This window comes from Pongo abelii, chromosome 1 (assembly GCF_028885655.2).
Source record: "Pongo abelii isolate AG06213 chromosome 1, NHGRI_mPonAbe1-v2.0_pri, whole genome shotgun sequence".
In the NCBI taxonomy this organism is placed as follows: Eukaryota; Metazoa; Chordata; class Mammalia; order Primates; family Hominidae; genus Pongo; species Pongo abelii.
The window spans coordinates 123,099,945-123,118,528 of record NC_071985.2 but is presented as its reverse complement, the minus strand read 5'-3'; the positions used below and the strand labels follow the sequence as shown (position 1 = coordinate 123,118,528).

General features: G+C 56.2%; 1 protein-coding gene across 5 annotated transcripts; it reads left to right on the top strand.

Moving 5' to 3' along the window:
* Window positions 1–1,242: 1,242 nt before the first annotated feature.
* Window positions 1,243–13,481, top strand: AMPD2 (adenosine monophosphate deaminase 2). 5 transcript variants are annotated; one of them, XM_009246665.4, is made up of 18 exons: window positions 1,243–1,705; window positions 6,723–6,853; window positions 7,081–7,211; window positions 7,578–7,646; window positions 7,737–7,845; window positions 8,136–8,322; window positions 8,584–8,725; window positions 8,838–8,927; window positions 9,183–9,312; window positions 9,492–9,686; window positions 9,773–9,904; window positions 10,052–10,215; window positions 10,521–10,647; window positions 10,739–10,902; window positions 11,208–11,328; window positions 11,645–11,818; window positions 12,116–12,226; window positions 12,373–13,481. In XM_009246665.4, exons 1-18 carry the CDS (start codon window positions 1,696–1,698, stop codon window positions 12,580–12,582), a joined length of 2,397 nt encoding a protein of 798 aa, XP_009244940.1. In that variant the 5' UTR covers window positions 1,243–1,695; the 3' UTR covers window positions 12,583–13,481.
* The last annotated feature ends 5,103 nt before the right edge of the window (window positions 13,482–18,584 follow it).

The following is an 18,584-nucleotide window of genomic DNA, read 5'->3' as shown; positions in this document are numbered from 1 at the left end:
TTGTGCACATGTACGTGTGTGTGTGTCTCCCATCTCACTAACTATACCCTTGCCAACCTGCATTAGCGTTTGTTTTTTGGTTTTTTGTTTTTTAGTCTTTGCTATTTTGATTAGGTAAACCTGGTTATCTCTGTTCTCTTTTTAGTTTTATGGATTCTGTGTGAGGTGAAGAGGCCAAGTTATTTTAAGTTTGTTCAGCGAACAGTAGCCAGGGATCAATGGAAGTGGCACCAGATGCAGGTGGAGAAAAGGGTTCAGGGTCCAGAATCCAGCATGGGGAGACAAGAGGGCGGCAGAGTTTGGGAAGGAACTCTGCTGTGGGAGTGGTAAGAACTGGGAGGAGCCAGACAAACAGCATTAGAACAACTGGGTGAGGCGGGCAAAGGCCTCCCACAAGAGGGAAAATAGGGAAGAGATTAATTCCTGCTAATGCATTTAATTATATTCAGTGAAGTCTTAGGGACTTCCCTCCACAATCCACAAAGGTAGACAATCCTTTAGGTCGGATTATCTACCCCTTGGCAGTGGGGATGCTTGTTGGATAGGATGTCTGCAGACCCCAGAATGGCTGCAAGTGAATCAACCTGTGAGTGTCAATAGAGAACCAAGGCCAAGGCTAAAGCAATGGTAATACATGAATATTGAGTACTAACTACAGGCCAGGCACAGTTCTAAGCAGTTAACTTATATTAACTCATTTATCTTAGCCACCATATAAAGCAGGTACTCTTACACTCATTTTACAGACGAAATAGAAGCACTGAGAAGTTAGGTAACTTGTCCAGTATCAGTCAGGAAGTAGGTGAAATCTGGATTTGAACCCAGACATTCTGGCTAGAGTTAAAGCTCTTAACCACCAAATACAGAAATGTGGGAAGGGGAGCCAGAATTGCAGGGCACAGCCTCCTACCTACGCCTGCCGGAAGAAAACAGACGACCAAGTGAGATTGCAGGGGCAGGACTTCTGCTTAAAATGAATCCTGGGACAATAATAACAGCTACCTTTCACTGGGCCCTGACTTCGTGCCAGGCACTGTGTAAAGGGACTTTACGTTTAATCTTCACAGTAACCCCTTTGAGTGAGGTACTGTCATTACCCCATCTTACTGATGAGGAAGCTGACGCACGGAACTGGCCCAAGACCTGGGGTCGGCTCAGGCCAGCCCTACCGTGGTGCGGTGGCTGCCCACGTGGCGCCCAGGAAGAGAAAAAAATGGCGAGGCGGGGTCGGCAGGCGGAGGCGGGGCCAGGCGGGGGCGGGGCCAAGGGCCGCAGAGCCTGGCGCGGAGCCGGCGAGATTTTGGTGGGGTCGCACCTGTTGCGTGACTCCCCCACAGTCCGGCCGCGGGAGTCCGACCCTGAATGCCCAGGGAGTGTTGAGAGAAATCTGGACGAGTTCCGAGTCCCGCTCCCTTGGGAGCACGTGGCCTACCAGCCTCTCGATTGCGGGGTTGGGTGGTCGCGACACCGGGGTCGCCTTGAGGCCAGTCCGGCTGCCGAGGTCTGCGGGAGTCCACCTCCGGCCAGCTGGCAATTTTGAAAGACTGCCTTACTTTCCCCATCTCAGTGCCAGGGCAGGGGCCCTTGGAGTGACTTGGCTGGGGTCTGTGGCCCGACCCCCCTGCCGTCCCTCAGGACCCGGGCTTTCTGCTGTGCAGACCCTCGTGGGCAGCCTCCCCTCGGAACTCGGGCAGCATGGCCTCAGGTGAGTGTGTGTACGTGTGTTGGAGGGAGGGTCTCTGGGACAGAGAAGTGCTGTGGCCAGGGTGACAAGAGGGTGGGAGTCACAGCACAGCAGCAGGACCTAGGGAAGGCGGTCAGCTCCTCCCAGGAGGGCCTAGGGAGCAGAGCCAGAGTGTGCAGAGACAGAGGAAAAATCCGAAGAGGCTAGGGTCTCTGTCCCAGAGCCCCAGACAAGGGGGTCTCCTGGCCTTCCTGCCTTCCTGGGAGGTAGCTATTTGGCGACGGTGGAATTTTCCCAGGACGGCCCCTCCCTCCTGGGCTGGGATTCTCGGTTCTTCCCCCTCCTCCCAGAGCTGGGCTACCCCCCGGAGCTGAGGGTCAGATGTGGAAGGAAAGTGGGTGCTGGGTTTTCACGGAGTATGCCTGCCCTGCCCCGGGAGGACTGTGTTTGAGCTTGGACTCGCTCGCTGCTGAATTCCTGTTTGTTATTCTTTTTTCTTCCAGGCTAGCTGGAAGGACCAGCTAGCCTGGACTTTGGCTTCTTTGCCCGGGAGCCCTGGCATGATGGGGTGAGGGCTCTTGGTGAGTTAGTGGAGAGCTGGGGGCTGGCTCTTCCCCATCTTCTTTTCTACCCACCCCCTCCCCGCCCCCCGCCAGGCCCAGCCACCATCAGTCACGTCACTCCTGGGACTGAGGAGGGAGGGGAGGGATAAGGGGCAGAGATGGAGGCCCCACTCCCCGAGGTTGCCTAGACAACATGAGAAATCGTGGCCAGTGCCTCTTCCGCCTGCGGAGCCGCTGCTTCCTGCATCAGTCACTCCCGCTGGGGGCGGGGCGGAGGAAGGGGTTGGATGTGGCAGAGCCAGGCCCCAGCCGGTGCCGCTCAGACTCCCCCGCTGTCACCGCCGTGGTCCCAGCCATGGCATCCTATCCATCTGGCTCTGGCAAGCCCAAGGCCAAATATCCCTTTAAGAAGCGGGCCAGCCTGCAGGCCTCCACTGCAGCTCCAGGTGAGTGTGTGCTTCCTGGCCTCAGGATAGATGCTGGGCTCTGTCTTGCCACCTCTCGCCCAAGCTGCTGGTCCCCTCAGGGCCACCTCCTCCGGCATCCTCTCTGTGGTGGTGCCCCTCAACCTCAGTCCCAGGGACAGCCGGCTTGGAAGGTGGGGTGAGGGGTGGCGGGGGCGGGGAGTGGATCTGAGATATCTGTGCCAGGGATGCTGTCCTCTGTCACAAGGAGTGGGCATGGTGTGGGTGCAGCAAGAGGTGTGTATGCACATGTGTCAGCGTGTGCATGTGCTAAGACTGCGTGTGAAGCATGTGTGAATGGAGTGGGGGTGTGTGGGACTGACTGTTTTGTGGACTGGCCACTCTGACTGGCGCCTGTGCCTTTACCAGGCAGGCTTAGGCTGTTCTGTGGCTAGTTCCACTTTTTAGGACCCCACATCTAGATCCGCCTCACTGGGGTTCTGACATCTGGGCACGACCATTGCTGGCTGGCATCCCACAACTGGGGGCTTGACTGTATCTATCGTTTGCTATTTGCTCATTCCTGGTCTATATTGTGAGCCTCCTTAGGAGTATGGGGTGCCCTTGGTCAGGTCCATGCAGGGTTCAGGCTGGGGCTGCTGCCCGCACTGCGTGTGCTTCTGCACCCTTTGGTTCGTCTCTCACTCTAGTAAGCATCTCTGCATCATTTGGAGCAGGTGGTGAGGTGCAGCAGTGCCTGTCTCAGTGAGGGCTTGGCTGCCTGGCTCTGTGCTTGCAGAGGGATGTCTGCCTGCTGTCTGCTCCCAGGCCTTGTGGCTAAGGAAAGACCCACCCTGACTTTGATGACCAGATCATGCCGACTGCCCCCACCCTTGCAGCTGTCTGTAGCTATAGCCCAATTATCAACCTCCTGTATTTTCTTGTTTCATTGAAGATGCCTGGTGCAAGGTCTCTACTGTCCTCAGGGTGTTCTTTGTGCCCAGGTCTGTGCCATCCAGAAAGGGTATCCCCTGGGTGGGGCCCTTCCTGGCCCTGTTTGGTTCAGCAATAGGGCAACTGATATGGATCTAGCCCAGAGCTGGAGACCCTTCGGTGGTCAGATGGTAAAAGCATCTGATACTTGTGGGGTCAAAGCTGTGAACACCCCTGTGCCTACTGAGGCAGTCCTGGCAGTGTGTGAGGGGCTCCTGGTCGAGAGGGGAGATGGGGTGCTCAGAATCTCAGAGTTGGTGGGAGTGGCTCTGGAGCAGCCCAGTCTGGCTTTTGCTTGACTTCTCCGTAAGTGTGGGTGTACGTGTGTGGTGCTGGCCCCTAGAGAAAGGACCAGTAGGCAGCTGAGTCTTCTAGGCCTGGCCTCTGAGAACGTAGAGGTTACTGCCTGTGTGTCACCTTCAGTGAGCCTGCGGCAGTCCTGGAGAGTGGCCTGGCAGGCTGGGGGGATGGCGCTGGCTGTTGGAATCTGTCCTGCTCACTCCAGGATTGCTGTGGAGCCCGAGACCCCCCTGCTAGGAGAGGGAGTTGAGATTTGAGCCTTTGACTCAACTCCTGCTGACTCAATATGAACCAGCCATGGAGGTCTGTGGTCGGCCTCCCCTAGATGGAGTTAGAAGTGGTCTGGGGCCATATGTAGGGAGGAGGTGTGTAAAATCAGGGTTCTCGGGCAAGAAAAGATCTTACCCTCTGGGGGTGAGGCAGGTTCCCCTCTTTTCTTCCTCTTCCTACTTTGTCCTTTTCCAAGTAAGAGATAGAGTCACCCCATCTCCACTCCTGCCAAGTTCACTTCACTGCCCTTTACTGGCCTATTGCCTTTGCCCTGCACTGGGCCCAGGGAACCTCCCACTGTCCTCAATGGGCGGGGCTACAAGTAGGATGTATTTTGAGGGTCCCAGGAGTTCATAATTGCAGGCCTTGCCTCAACACAGAGCCTGGTGTTTTGCAGAACACTTGCAGAGCCATTATCTCTGTGAGCCTTATGGCAGTTGTGGCTAGGCAGAGAATGGACCACTTATCGCCCCACTTGTAGATGAGGACCCAAAGCCTCCCAGAGGTAGGTAGAGACATGCCCAGAAGCAGGAACAGAATCAGACCCATGTCCTCCAAATTCTAGCCCCCTTTCTCCCAAACTTATTCTGGACAGTTTGTCCTGTCCCCGATGATAGGCTTGGATCAGGGGTTGCAGGTCTAGGGGCCTGCAAACCAGCCCCCTGAGCAGCTGGGCAGCGGGGAAGCCTCAGTGACTGGCCCCTACCTAGACTGGGCCATTTCCCCAGCTGCCAGCCAGCTCCTTCTCCAGCAAAGGCCCTGTCTCTCCTGAGGGATGCCATAGTCAGGGCCCAGAGGACAGTGGTGAGCAACAAGGCCACTGCCAGGAAAGGCCAACCTGGGGCTGTGGGTGTGATGAAGAGGGCTGTTCCCCTCCTTTTTCTCCCCTCTTACTCTTTGGCCAGCCAGGCCCTGCCCACTCACTGTCCCCTAGGGCAGTGGATTTTAAGGAGGTTGGCTCCTCCCTGTCGGCCTGCCTTGCCCAAGTCAGCCTACCCTGCTACTTCCACTTAGGAGCCTCACATCTGGCTGGGTCTTCCCTGGCACTGTAGAGGTGGAGGCCCTCTTCGGTTCTGGAGTTCGTCTTATCTCCCAACTCTGATGCTCCTTCCCTTGGTTTCTGGGCTCCCTTGAACTCCCCTAGCTCCGTGCTTATGGCCATCTCAGGGTCTCCCCTGCTTGCAGCTGCACTTGGTACAGCCTGTGCCAGCCCCTGAGGGACTGGCTGCAGCTTCACTGGCAAACAGGCGGGCAAGGGGCACAGGGCTGCTGGCTGGAGCTGCCTGCACTCTGCAGGTAGGGTTCGGCAGGGCCCAGGGTGCGCAGGGGACGGGGTCCTGGATCTGGGGCAGGCCCCTCCCTCTTCCCTTTGTCCAGCTTTGGGACCAGTCCTGGAATATTGGGAAATGGGCGCAGAGACTTTAAGGCCGGCTACCTAGGCAGATCCTGTAATCCTTCCCTAAGCCAGGGTGGAGGGTGCTGGAGGGGAGCACTCCTTACAGCTGGCTGAGAGAGACAGTTTGGGTGTGGAAAGCTTCCCACTGAGGAGCTGGGGCTGCTGAGCCCAGGGAGGGTCCTTCGGGGTAGGCTGGAAGCCTTGGCAGCCCCCATAGACCAGCAGCTTCACGGCCCTCTGGTGCCAGCCTCCTGGTGGTACAGATGGAAAGTCTAGTCTTGATGGAGAAAGACCCCTGGCTTCTGACACTCCCTTCCCCACGGCCCACTGTGGTGCCCCCAGTCCAGATCCTGGGGCCTGAGTGGCATAGACTGTTTATGGCAGTTCCTTTTGGAGGGGCAGGCTAAGGCCAGCCCACATTTTGGCAGCCCTGGGGCCCTGGGGGACAGGGCAGGCCTCCAGGGAGGAGGTAGGGTTCCCTTGCCAACCAGGCCCTCCACTTCCTCTCCTCTTCCCTTGAGGGCTGGTCCCTAGGTCAGAGTTGAGCGGCAGCTGAGGCTTCTCTTGCGCTACACAGGTCTAGGATGTCAGGCACAGGGCCCTGCCCCTTTGAGTGGAGAATCTGCTAGTCCAGGGGCGGGTCTGATCCTGGGTTGCCTGCCCTGGGAGCTGCAGGCTGGGGGTCCCTGGTGTGGCCGCCTGGTCCTTACCAAGCACCTGGTGTGTGTCTCTGAGGGTGTCTGTGTGCGTATGTGCATGTGTGTGCACATGTACACACGTGCACCTGCCTCTGGGAGGTAGTCACGTGGAGATTCTCATGGCCTGAGGGATCAGGCTCTAGTCTCATTTGTGGAGGTAATGAATCTACTCGTTCTAGGGGCAGACTCAGAATCCCCACCCCGAGCCTGGAATGGGTGAGGGGTCCCTGCATTAGAGGTGAGGGTGAGCCCTTTCGGAGCCACATACACAGGCCTACTCTTCAGCTACCGAGGAGGGACTGCCCTCTTTCCCGACCCTGGGCTCTCTTGGGAGCTGGCCTAGGCAGGGCAGGGGCCCAGGGCTTTCAGGGGCTGCCCCTCCACCCTTTGACCCTGGCATCACTGTCTCTGCAGAGGCTCGGGGTGGTCTGGGGGCCCCTCCGCTGCAGTCTGCCCGATCCCTGCCGGGCCCCGCCCCCTGCCTCAAGCACTTCCCGCTCGACCTGCGCACGTCCATGGATGGCAAATGCAAGGAGATCGCCGAGGTATCACCTGGCACCACCCGCACCCTCACCCCGTGTCTCCATGCCCTGCCTCTGCTCCCCACACCCCTCACCTCAGCTGTCCCCTCACCTCACGCTTGGCTGTCTCCTGATCCTCAGCCTCTCCCAGGTACCCCTGGTCCTGCTGCCCTCACCCCATCCCCAGACTCTGTAGGAGAGTGCCCAAGGGCGGAGGGCCAGCCATGCTGACCTTCCTTCCCTCCCCCCAGGAGCTGTTCACCCGCTCACTGGCTGAGAGCGAGCTCCGTAGTGCCCCGTATGAGTTCCCCGAGGAGAGCCCCATTGAACAGCTGGAGGAGCGGAGGCAGCGGCTGGAGCGGCAGATCAGCCAGGATGTCAAGTGAGCCCGGCAGGCAGCTGCTTAGTCTCCCTCCATACCCTTCCAGACCCTTTCAGAGCCCCTTTTCTGCCTCTTTCCCTCGCACCCTGCCTTGGGGGTCTGCACAGGGAGCATAGAGTGGGCTTTGGAGTCCGGCTGCTGGGTTCTGTTCTGTCTTCTAGCCACCGGTGTGGCTGGGTCATGTTGCTTAACTTATGGGTCTGCTTTCTCATCTCTAAAGTGGGTGAGAACAGCACAGGGTTCTGCAGCTCTGCCTTTGAGGATCACATGTGACAACATGTGCACAGCACCTAGTGGGGTGCTGGGACCTGGGAGCAAGGGCCGTCCCTTGGGATCTGCCTGACTTCTCATCCCTCTTGCCTCTAGGCTGGAGCCAGACATCCTGCTTCGGGCCAAGCAAGATTTCCTGAAGACGGACAGTGACTCGGACCTACAGTGAGGAGGGCAGAGGGGCACAGGGGATGCGGAGCTGGAGCCTGCCCTTCTGCCGGCTCTAAACCCCTCCCTTGAATGCACCCCCTGCAGGCTCTACAAGGAACAGGGTGAGGGGCAGGGTGACCGGAGCCTGCGGGAGCGTGATGTGCTGGAACGGGAGTTTCAGCGGGTCACCATCTCTGGGGAGGAGAAGTGTGGGGTAAGCATGGGGTGTATGTGGGGTGAGTCGCCATCACCTATGTCTTAGTGGGTTCCCCCAGCCTGGAGAGCTGGGGGTGGGGGCTGGAGAGGGCGTTTCTCTTTCCAGCAGCTGGAGGGGCAGAGGGGCTGGCTGGGAGCCACTTGATGTGCTGGACCAGGGTGATCTGAGTGTTCCTGGGGGTCAGGGCCTGTGGGAGGTGGGGATAGTTTGGGTTCTAAGATAATGCCTCAGGGAGGAGGCCTCTGAGTCCAAGACTGAGGAGAGTGATCGCATGTCCTCATCTCCAGGTGCCGTTCACAGACCTGCTGGATGCAGCCAAGAGTGTGGTGCGGGCACTCTTCATCCGGGAGAAGTACATGGCCCTGTCCCTGCAGAGCTTCTGCCCCACCACCCGCCGCTACCTGCAGCAGCTGGCTGAAAAGCCTCTGGAGACCCGGACCTATGAACAGGGCCCCGACACCCCTGTGTCTGCTGGTGGGACCCCCCATCTCTGCCCCATGCCATGTGCCCTAGCCTCCTGGGCTTCTCAGCCTGGTGCCTGGGCACCTCTGCCCTGCCTGCCTATCCCTACACCCAGGATCATTCCAACCTCTTGGTGTACAGGGGTGGAGGTTGGGCAGGAGCTGTCTGACCTACTGGGTCTTCAACATCTCTTGCCCTCTGTGGGGCCTTTGGGTTGGGCAGTGGGTGGCTTGTAAGAGCCCTGCTCTGACTTTACCCTCCTCACCCCTGCAGATGCCCCGGTGCACCCCCCTGCGCTGGAGCAGCACCCGTATGAGCACTGTGAGCCAAGCACCATGCCTGGGGACCTGGGCTTGGGTCTGCGCATGGTGCGGGGTGTGGTGCACGTCTACACCCGCAGGGAACCCGACGAGCAGTAAGAGGGGTGTGGTGTGTGTTGGGGGGATGCAGCGTGGGAGGTTGCATTGGCTTGGAAGAGGCCACAGGGCTCGGCTTGCTCTCCTCACCCAAGCTCCCCTCCATGCCAGTTGCTCAGAGGTGGAGCTGCCATACCCTGACCTGCAGGAATTTGTGGCTGACGTCAATGTGCTGATGGCCCTGATTATCAATGGCCCCATGTGAGTCCCCTGCCATCCCAGACACTTAGCTCACCTCCCAGCCCAGATTCTCCAGCCTCAGTTCTGCCCCAGACTCCCATCACCTGGTGTCTTGCCCTTCCTAGTTGCTGAGCCCTCGACTTCCCCGCAGTCTGCTGCCCTCTTGGCAGCCTCCATCCTTACCCTCCCACCTGCTCCCTCTGATCTACTACCCAAGCCCTCCCCAGGTGCCTCCCTTCAGGGCCTAAGTCCCTGCCTTGTTCTCCTCGTGCCCAGAAAGTCATTCTGCTACCGCCGGCTGCAGTACCTGAGCTCCAAGTTCCAGATGCACGTGCTACTCAATGAGATGAAGGAGCTGGCCGCCCAGAAGAAAGTGCCACATCGAGATTTCTACAACATCCGCAAGGTGGGCCCTCACCCTGTGGCCGTCTCCATGTCCTCATCCCACACCTCTGCCCAGCCTCCCCTTCAAGGGCCAGGCCCCCCACACAGCATCCAGTACAGAGGGTCCTTTCCCATTGCACTGCCCCGGGCCCCAGACCTTCCTGGCCTCTGGTGGATCAGCAGTGCCCTCTTCCTCTCCAGGTGGACACCCACATCCATGCCTCGTCCTGCATGAACCAGAAGCATCTGCTGCGCTTCATCAAGCGGGCGATGAAGCGGCACCTGGAGGAGATTGTGCACGTGGAGCAGGGCCGTGAACAGACGCTGCGGGAGGTCTTTGAGAGCATGAATCTCACGGCCTACGACCTGAGTGTGGACACGCTGGATGTGCATGCGGTCTGTGCCAGTGGCGTGGGCTGTGAGACTGAGTCAGTCAGGGGACCAGGAGTCAGGGGTGACCTGAGCCTTCCCATGTCCCCCAGGACAGGAACACTTTCCATCGCTTTGACAAGTTTAATGCCAAATACAACCCTATTGGGGAGTCCGTCCTCCGAGAGATCTTCATCAAGACGGACAACAGGGTATCTGGGAAGTACTTTGCTCACATCATCAAGGTAAGGAGGCAGCCTTCCCTGCCAAGCCTCGAGCCTGAGGATCTGGGGGCTTTTAGGGGGTGAGACTCAAGGAGGGTGGGCAGATGACCCCCTGAAGAGCTCTGACTTAGCTCACCTCATATCTGACTCAGCTCACCTCATGTCTAGGAGGTGATGTCAGACCTGGAGGAGAGCAAATACCAGAATGCAGAGCTGCGGCTCTCCATTTACGGGCGCTCGAGGGATGAGTGGGACAAGCTGGCGCGCTGGGCCGTCATGCACCGCGTGCACTCCCCCAACGTGCGCTGGCTGGTGCAGGTTCCCCGCCTCTTGTGAGTGTCCCTTGGAGTGGGAGGGGAACCTGTGGGCTCATATTCAAGGGGTCAGGGCCTGCCTCCTGCTCTCCTAGGTTGCCTGAGCCTCTCTTGTCCCTGCCAACCCCTCTGAGTGCAAGGAAGGGCTTCCTGGTCCCATCCATGGTCTGTCCAGCCTGGCCCATCTGGGTATCCTTGCTTTCCCAGTATGGTTCAGATGCGCCCCTGTGCTCTTGGGCCAAGCTCTGACCCTTACTGGCCTGCTGGGTTTCCTCCCACTGGCCCTGACTTGCACATACCTGCATGTTATGTCTCACCTGCAGTGATGTGTACCGTACCAAGGGCCAGCTGGCCAACTTCCAGGAGATGCTGGAGAACATCTTCCTGCCACTGTTTGAGGCCACCGTGCACCCTGCCAGCCACCCGGAACTGCATCTCTTCTTAGAGCACGTGAGCAAGCAGCACAGAGCTGGGTATGGGGAGGGCAGCCGGCTTCACGTCCAGCTGCAGCTCTGGTTCTGACCCCAGGGTTCTGTATTAGGTGGATGGTTTTGACAGCGTGGATGACGAGTCCAAGCCTGAGAACCATGTCTTCAACCTGGAGAGCCCCCTGCCTGAGGCGTGGGTGGAGGAGGACAACCCACCCTATGCCTACTACCTGTACTACACCTTTGCCAACATGGCCATGTTGAACCACCTGCGCAGGTGCCTGCACCACCCTGTGTCTGCTTGCTATGCCGTCTCTCGCCCAACAAATCTTACTCTTGGCACCTTGGGCCAGGGCCACTAGACCTCTGACCCACCTGTTGCCTGGACTAGATGGGTTCTTTCTCTGCCCTTGGAGCTACATCTGTCAACCCTCACAGCCAGTAACCTACCCCGTCCCCCTTATCCCGGGCCTGCATAGTTATTGGCTGGAGGACATATGCGTGTTGGGTGGGGGGTCAGGGGCTCCGGTGAGCCCAGGTGATCCCAGGCTCAGAAGCTGACACCGTCTTCATGTCCCCCAGGCAGAGGGGCTTCCACACGTTTGTGCTGAGGCCACACTGTGGGGAGGCTGGGCCCATCCACCACCTGGTGTCAGCCTTCATGCTGGCTGAGAACATTTCCCACGGGCTCCTTCTGCGCAAGGTCAGGATCTGCACCCCTAGCCTTCCCTCCCAATTGTTCACCTTCCTCTGAACCATTCGGGCCCCTTCAGCAACCGATCCTCCTCCCACCCAGCCCTCATATTGGATTCTGCCTTCCCAATGTAACTACCCTTCCCCACCCCAGCCTTCAGCCTGGGGCCCCAACTTGGATTTTGACTAATTCACCCTTTGCACATCAGGCCAAGCCTGGATTCCCCTCCCCCTGCCCTCTGCTGTGGCCTGGACCCCCAGAACCACTGTGCCCTGCCCAGCCTCGAGGCCACCTGACAGGCCCTCCCTCCCTGTTGCCTGCCCAGGCCCCCGTCCTGCAGTACCTGTACTACCTGGCCCAGATCGGCATCGCCATGTCCCCGCTCAGCAACAACAGCCTCTTCCTCAGCTATCACCGGAATCCGCTACCGGAGTACCTGTCCCGCGGCCTCATGGTCTCCCTGTCCACTGATGATCCCTTGCAGTTCCACTTCACCAAGGTCAGAGCCCAGCAGGCAGCCAGGCGGGCGGGCGTCGCAGGACGCTGGGGTCTCTCGGGTTCGGTGTTGGGGGGAGGGGGGGGTCTCTCGGGTTGGTGCTGCCCTCTGCTGGTAGAGCATAGCAGGCCAATTGGCAAGTCTTACGGAGTTGAGGGGTTGGGGGGTTGGGGGGTTGGGGGGTTGGGGGGTTGGGGGGATGGGGGGGCGGGGGTGGGGAGAGCGAGTGGGGAGGCTGGGGAAGGGAGGCAGGGGCAGCTGGCCGGGACGCACTCGTCTGAGGGAACCTGGCCCGTGCAGGAGCCGCTGATGGAGGAGTACAGCATCGCCACCCAGGTGTGGAAGCTCAGCTCCTGCGATATGTGTGAGCTGGCCCGCAACAGCGTGCTCATGAGCGGCTTCTCGCACAAGGTACTACAGCGCCTGCCTGGACCTTGGCATGGCATCACTCCTCTCCTCTGCATTTGGGGTCCTGACCTGTCCCTGGGATGGCTTGGGGTGGGGCATGACCCCTCAGCACTGGCTGCAGCCCTGCCCATTACCCCTGCTCCTTGCAGGTAAAGAGCCACTGGCTGGGACCCAACTATACTAAGGAAGGCCCTGAGGGGAATGACATCCGCCGGACCAACGTGCCAGACATCCGCGTGGGCTACCGCTACGAGACCCTGTGCCAGGAGCTGGCGCTTATCACGCAGGCAGTCCAGAGTGAGATGCTGGAGACCATTCCAGAGGAGGCGGGTATCGCCATGAGCCCAGGGCCTCAGTGAGCCTGGTCCATGAAGTGCCCACCACATCGCAGCACTTTTACCACGTTTTGTCCTCAGACCCCTCCCATGCTGTGTGGTCTCTGCATGTCTCCATTCTTCTGTGTCTCTGTCTTGCATGTCTCCGACCATGTCACTGTCCCTGGGCCACCCAGTGAAAGCAAAGCCTGGGAATCTGCTCACTGTTGTTTGGGCTCAGGTATTGAGCCTGACGGCCCAGGTATTGAGGGCCTCCCCTGCTGGTGGCCCTGTCCTGGGATCCTCAGAAGCCTGACTGTCCTATGGGCTTCTCCAGTGTCCACAGGGGCTTGGGATGGTTGTTGGGGGCTGGCCCCTCTAGCCTTTCAGGTCCTTCCTGGGCAAATCTGAGCCTTGGCCAGGGCCGAAGTTTAGGCCCCTGTCTTGTTCATGTAGCCGAGGGGCAGGTGGGGGACCTGTACACCTCTGCTGTGGGCACGGGGCTGCTGAGGGTCTGTGGAACTCCAGCAGCTCCACACTGGGTAGAGCTGGGCCAAGAGCTCAGTCACAGCCCTGGGCTTCCTGGCCTGAGTGGGTAGACGCAGGCGGCAGAGGTGCTGGACCACATCTCCGCCAAGTCACTGCCCAGCAGCCTTCTCCGTCCTGTCCCCAGCCCATGTGCTCCTTGGGTGTCAGCTTCCTGTGCCTCTGTGGGAGAGGGCAGCTGCCTTGTGTTATATCTGGGGCCATGGTTGCTGCAAGGTCCTGGATCTGCCACTCAACCCCGGGAGTGGTGTTCCCAGTGTGGCTCCCAGAGCTTTGACCAGATCGTGATCCCAGCTGGCCCCTGTGTTGTGTTCTGGACTGAGGCCTTTGCTGTGAACTGCAGTGTTTCATACGACTCATCTTTCCTAGTGCATGAGAAATAAAGATTATTTAAGTAATGAGGCAGGTGGGGTTTCTGTTGGGAGAGGGAACACCGTGGTGGGAGGTGGCTGTGGATGGAGGCACCGTGCATTCTGAGGGGAGGGACTAGGCTTGGGTGATGTGTATGTTGTGCATGTGGAAACTGACAAAGGAAGCTGTGGGAGAGAGGAGATGCCCATTCAACCCTCATCCAGCCTGTCCCCTGTGAGGGGAACACCTAGCCCTGGGTCTGCAGCACATCCCTGTCACACCAGCTTGGGGGCTGGTGTCTGTTTCCCACCTTGTACTTCCTCCCCTCTTCCAGCCTCTGAGGGGATGGCCTGGTAGTTGGGGAATATGCACCTACAGACAAACCCGAGGCCAGGGTCTTCTGGGGGGTCTTGTTTAGATGGCCCTCTCCAGGCCATACTCTCAGAGATTCTGATTCAATAGGCAGAAGGTGTGGCACAGACATCTGCAAACTCTCGGGCATATTCTATTGCAAGAGGTTGGAACAAGCATGTGCATTCCGATTCCATTCCCCCCCACCCCACTCCCACCTCAGCCTCTGTCCCATGTTTAATACACAATTTCTGGACCACCTCCCTGGCACAGAGGTTGCTGGAGTCTGTTCCCCAGGTAAAGAAGGAAAGTGGAATGTGCCCTGGGCTGTGCAGGGTCCTGGGTGGGCAGAGAGAAGCCTGTCGCTGCCCCTGCTGCTGGCTGGGGAGGCCTGTCCTCCCCTGGCTGGCTCCCTCAGAAGCAATTAGCCCTGGAACAGCATGAGCCTGTGTAATTGAGGGCCTGCCCAGAGCCAGAGCAGCTGGAGCAGGAGGGGGAGGCTGGGAGGCCACTGGCTTCCTCCTCCCTTCTTGTCAGCTGCTCTCCCCGACCCCAGCCTCTTTCAGCAAGCAGGTCTGCACCTGGCCCTGGGCCTCCCAGTGGGTGCCCTGGGAAGAAGCTCTCATCCCTCTCCACTTCCCATTGGCCAAGCCTCTCCTGGTCAAGACCCAAGGCCCTTCAGTTCAGAAGACACCCCTTGCCAGTTCATCCTGGCCACTTACATGTCGCAGAATTGAACGTTGGAGCCCAATGAGGGTGGGAGGTTGTGAGTCCAGGGCTCCTCCACGCATGCTGGGCCTTGGCTGCCCAAGGATCCCCCTTAGAAGGGTGAGGGGAACTCACTTTTCAGGTAGGTGAATAATTTAATAACACAAATGAGCTGTGTCTTTGTTTTAACAAGGAAGCAGGATTAAAAGATCTTTCTAGAAGGTCTTTTGGAGGCAAGAACTGCCTGTCCTGACTGCCAGCACTTAGGACTCCATATTTACTCATTGAATTTGTCATTTAATAGAATCCTTCAGTTCACTTTCTTGTCTCCTGTTTTTCTTAGTGTGTGTTGAGGCTTAGCTCTAAGAATATTACTAATTTAAAGTTCCTTAGCAGCCTCTTCACAGTTTATTTTTGAAACGAGGTCTTGCTCTATTGTCCAGGCTGCAGTGACCTCCTGGGCTCAAGTGATCCTCCCACCCCAGCCTCATGAGTAGCTGGGACTACAGGCTCGTGCCATCTGTAGATGGGGTTTCACCATGCCGCGCAGGCTGGTCCTGAACTCCTGGGCTCAAAGTGCTGGGATTACAGGCGTGAGCCACCGCACCCAACCCACAATTTAGTTTTGAAACAACTTGCCTCTGGTTTCTTAGTTTCTCAGAAATTTCTCTTTCAAATATTTATCAAGAGAAAATAATCTTAAAAGCCCTTAATACTTCTTCCTATCTGAAAAGAAAATCATTTTCATTTAAAAAAATTTGGAAAATATAGAAAAACAGGAAGAAGTAAAAGCCCACTCATAATCTACCAGTTTCACCAAATATTTGCTGCATGCCTGAGATATATGTAGATATTTTAATACATATCTATGCATATTTATGTATTCGTTTCAGTTCTTTTTAAAATGCTATTTTTGAGTTGAGATCACAAGGATGATTTAGGCTTTTTAAAATTTTTTATTATTATTATTATTTTTGAGATGGAGTCTCACTCTGTCGCCTAGGCTGGAGTGCAGTGGTGCAATCTTGGCTCACTGTAACCTTTGCCTCCTGGGTTCAAGTGATTCTTCTGCCTCAGCTTCCCAAGTAGCTGGAATTACAGGTGTGTGACACCACACCTGGCTAATTTTTTGTATTTTTAGTAGAGATGGGGTTTCACCATGTTGGTCAGGCTGGTCTCGAACTCCTGACCTCAGGTGATCCACCTCAGCCTCCCAAAGTGCTGGGATTGCAGGTGTGAGCCACCATGCCTGACCCCGGCCTATTTTGAAAATTATTTTAACATACGTCTTTCCACATGTCATTAAAATACTCTGCAAATATGAATGTGAACTACTGTGCACCACCCCCTGGTGAGCCTCCCATGGTTTATGATTACAGCTCTCCTCTGTTAAGAATAACTGGCCTAATGTGACCAACAGTGTGCACTCTGGGTTTGACTTTTGTTTCCACCACTTTCAGGCTGTGTGACCTTAGGCAAGTTACTTCCCCTCGCTGTGCCCCCAGGTCCTCACCTATTTCATGGGGATAATGATAGCACTTTTCTCACGGGTTGATTTTGGATTCATTCAGCCACTGGATATAAAGCACTAAGCAAGAACTCAGTAAATACTAGCTATTATTATCTTTGCATAAATCTCTCCAGATTATTCCCTTAGTCTAGATGCCCTGAGTGAAATCACCAGGTCCAAGGTAGAATTTTAGTTACTCTTCTTGGTAGAAATGAATCAAAGTATGTGAGCAGAAATAAAAAGTCATTTCCTTGCCCTCGACCTTGCCTGCACCTTCCATGCCAGCCCGCCACCTCCTCTCCTCTTTTGGAGCCCCACCCCCTGCCCTTCCTCTCGACCTGCTGTGTGTGTCTGCGTGTGTGAAGGAGCCCGCATCTTCTTCCTGGTCAGGGGCCAGATCTTACATGGAATAGGGGGGTGAGGGGGAAGGAGGGTGGGTGGCAGAGGGAGTAAATAAAATAGGCAACCCAACCTGTCTCCTTCCAATGTTTGGGACCTGTCCTGAGTGAAGTCGACCCTGGAGGACTGTCCCTCATCTGTCCCTAAAGCTTTCAGACTGGGAAGTATGAGGGCTGTGTGCCAGGCCACATCTCACATGCCCTGCACGGGATCACCTCTCCATGCCCACTTCTGGGGGAGTGGAGGGGAGCAAGTGGGGAGCTATCTGGGCCCCCAGGCTGGGGTAGAGGATGGGTAAGGGTGTTTGGTTAGGGTGACAATAATCCTGATTTCTAAACCCTACATCAGAACATTTACCCTATCAAAGTATTGCCTCACTTATGAATGCATTCATATGAAATTCAAATAAAGGCTTAAGCATTAACTCAGATTTAATCCAATGTTTGACAAATCACTTTATTTTCAAAATGAGAGTGAAATTGCCCAAATTAGGACGCCCTGGACAATCTGGGGTGGGTGGTTTCTGCAGCTGGACCGGAAGCAGGCAGCCTGCAAGTCTAGAAATGGGGATGATCTAAGTGCCTTGATTTTGTGCGCATACCTGTCTTCCCCTGGCAGACCCTCAATGCCACCGCCACCCCCTGGCAACATGGGAGAGCTGAAAGAAAACCTTTGAGGGCTGCAAAATATGGGAAAAAAAAAGTTGAAATTGACAAATGTTTAATGAAATGCCTTCAGAAAGTAGCATGTCAACTTCAATATTTGTTAAGTCACATGCCATTATTTTTGAAAACAATTTGTAAGTTGGATTTTTGACAAGAGTTCCAGAATATGCAATATGATTAAAGAGAAATCATAGCCAATAGTAAATTAAATGAGTTACTCATAGTCAAGTAATTTCAAAAGCAAATTTATAAAAACCCCTTTAAAGCAAAGCAGTTATATTTAATGAGGGGGTGTGGGTGCATTTTAAACGCAAGTGAGGGTGGGGCCTCCAAGAATCAGATGCAGGGTCTATAAAGGACTTATTTAAAATGGCTCAGCCCCGCAGTCCCACTCTGGGCCAGGGGGGTTGGCTCAGATGTTGGTCTTGCCGTCACCTTCAACTGTCCTGCCTCCCTAAATAGTCTGGGCAGATTTGGAGCAGCTACTGCTGCCACTAGCATCTTCTCTGAATCTGTGCAACAGATACGCACAGCTGGAATTTCTGTCTCCTCTTTGCAGATGAGAGACTGACCTGGGTTTAAACCTGAGTGTTCTGTTTATTAGCTGGGCAAGTCAGCCCTCCTCCCTGACTTCCCAGGCCTGGAGGAGATGTGCAAAGGGGAGTGGCTACCAATCCATTCCCAGCCAGGGTCCCAAGCTACTGCTGGGGTATGCTGGTGTGTCTACTACGCATTTGCCATGGTGGGGCAAAATACCTATGAGCACCTGGCATTGGGCTGAACTCTTTGTAAGTGTGAATGTACTTCCAGCTCCTAGAACTCTGCATGATGTCTATCACCATATTCCCTCGCGTCAACAGGGAGAATGAGGTTCGGGAGGTTATGTAACTTATCCAGGATGACTCAGCTAATGAGTGCCAGAGCTGGGATTTGACCCCAGAACTGTCAGGCTGCAAAGTCTTTGTTCCTCCTACTCTATCATGGTCCCTGGGGTATGTGTCTGGTTGAGGGGGTCCCTCTAGGGGTGGGGTGCTCAGGGAAGGGACAGGGTCAGGCTCTGATGAGCAGACGGATCAGTGCGGGTGAGTCTAGAGGCAGCAGGGTCATGGAGGAGGCTCCTGCCACATCCCGGGTGTGATTGACAAGGACCTGGCTGGTGGCAGTGTGGGTGGAGAGGAGCTTTTGTGGGGAGGCTGCTAAGACCAGTAGTTAAGACAGAATGGCAGAGGTGGCCACAGGATTGTGACTGGCTGGCACAGCCTGATATGAGATCGAGAATGTGAATGCTCTGAGGCAGCCACTAGCCTGACCCCTCCCGGTTACCTTATACCCATCCCAGTCCATACACTGCCAGAGAGGTACTGGGTTTTGTGATCCCCGGGCTCCATCCCACGGCACAGCTATCACTTATTAGCCAGAAGTTCCTGAAAATTTCTAGGAACTCTGAGCTTTAGTTCTCTGATCTATCAAATGAGGATATCGGGGTCCACGTGTATTGGTTTGCTGTGGAGATTAAA

Bases quoted from the DNA above. Each gene is read 5' to 3' on its own strand.
- AMPD2 (XM_009246660.4), top strand. From the start codon at position 2,441: ATGAGAAATCGTGGCCAGTGCCTCTTCCGCCTGCGGAGCCGCTGCTTC. The intron at 9,687-9,772 runs GTCTGTGCCAGT...CATGTCCCCCAG, and splicing joins ACACGCTGGATGTGCATGCG to GACAGGAACACTTTCCATCG. The intron at 10,903-11,207 runs GTGCCTGCACCA...CATGTCCCCCAG, and splicing joins ATGTTGAACCACCTGCGCAG to GCAGAGGGGCTTCCACACGT.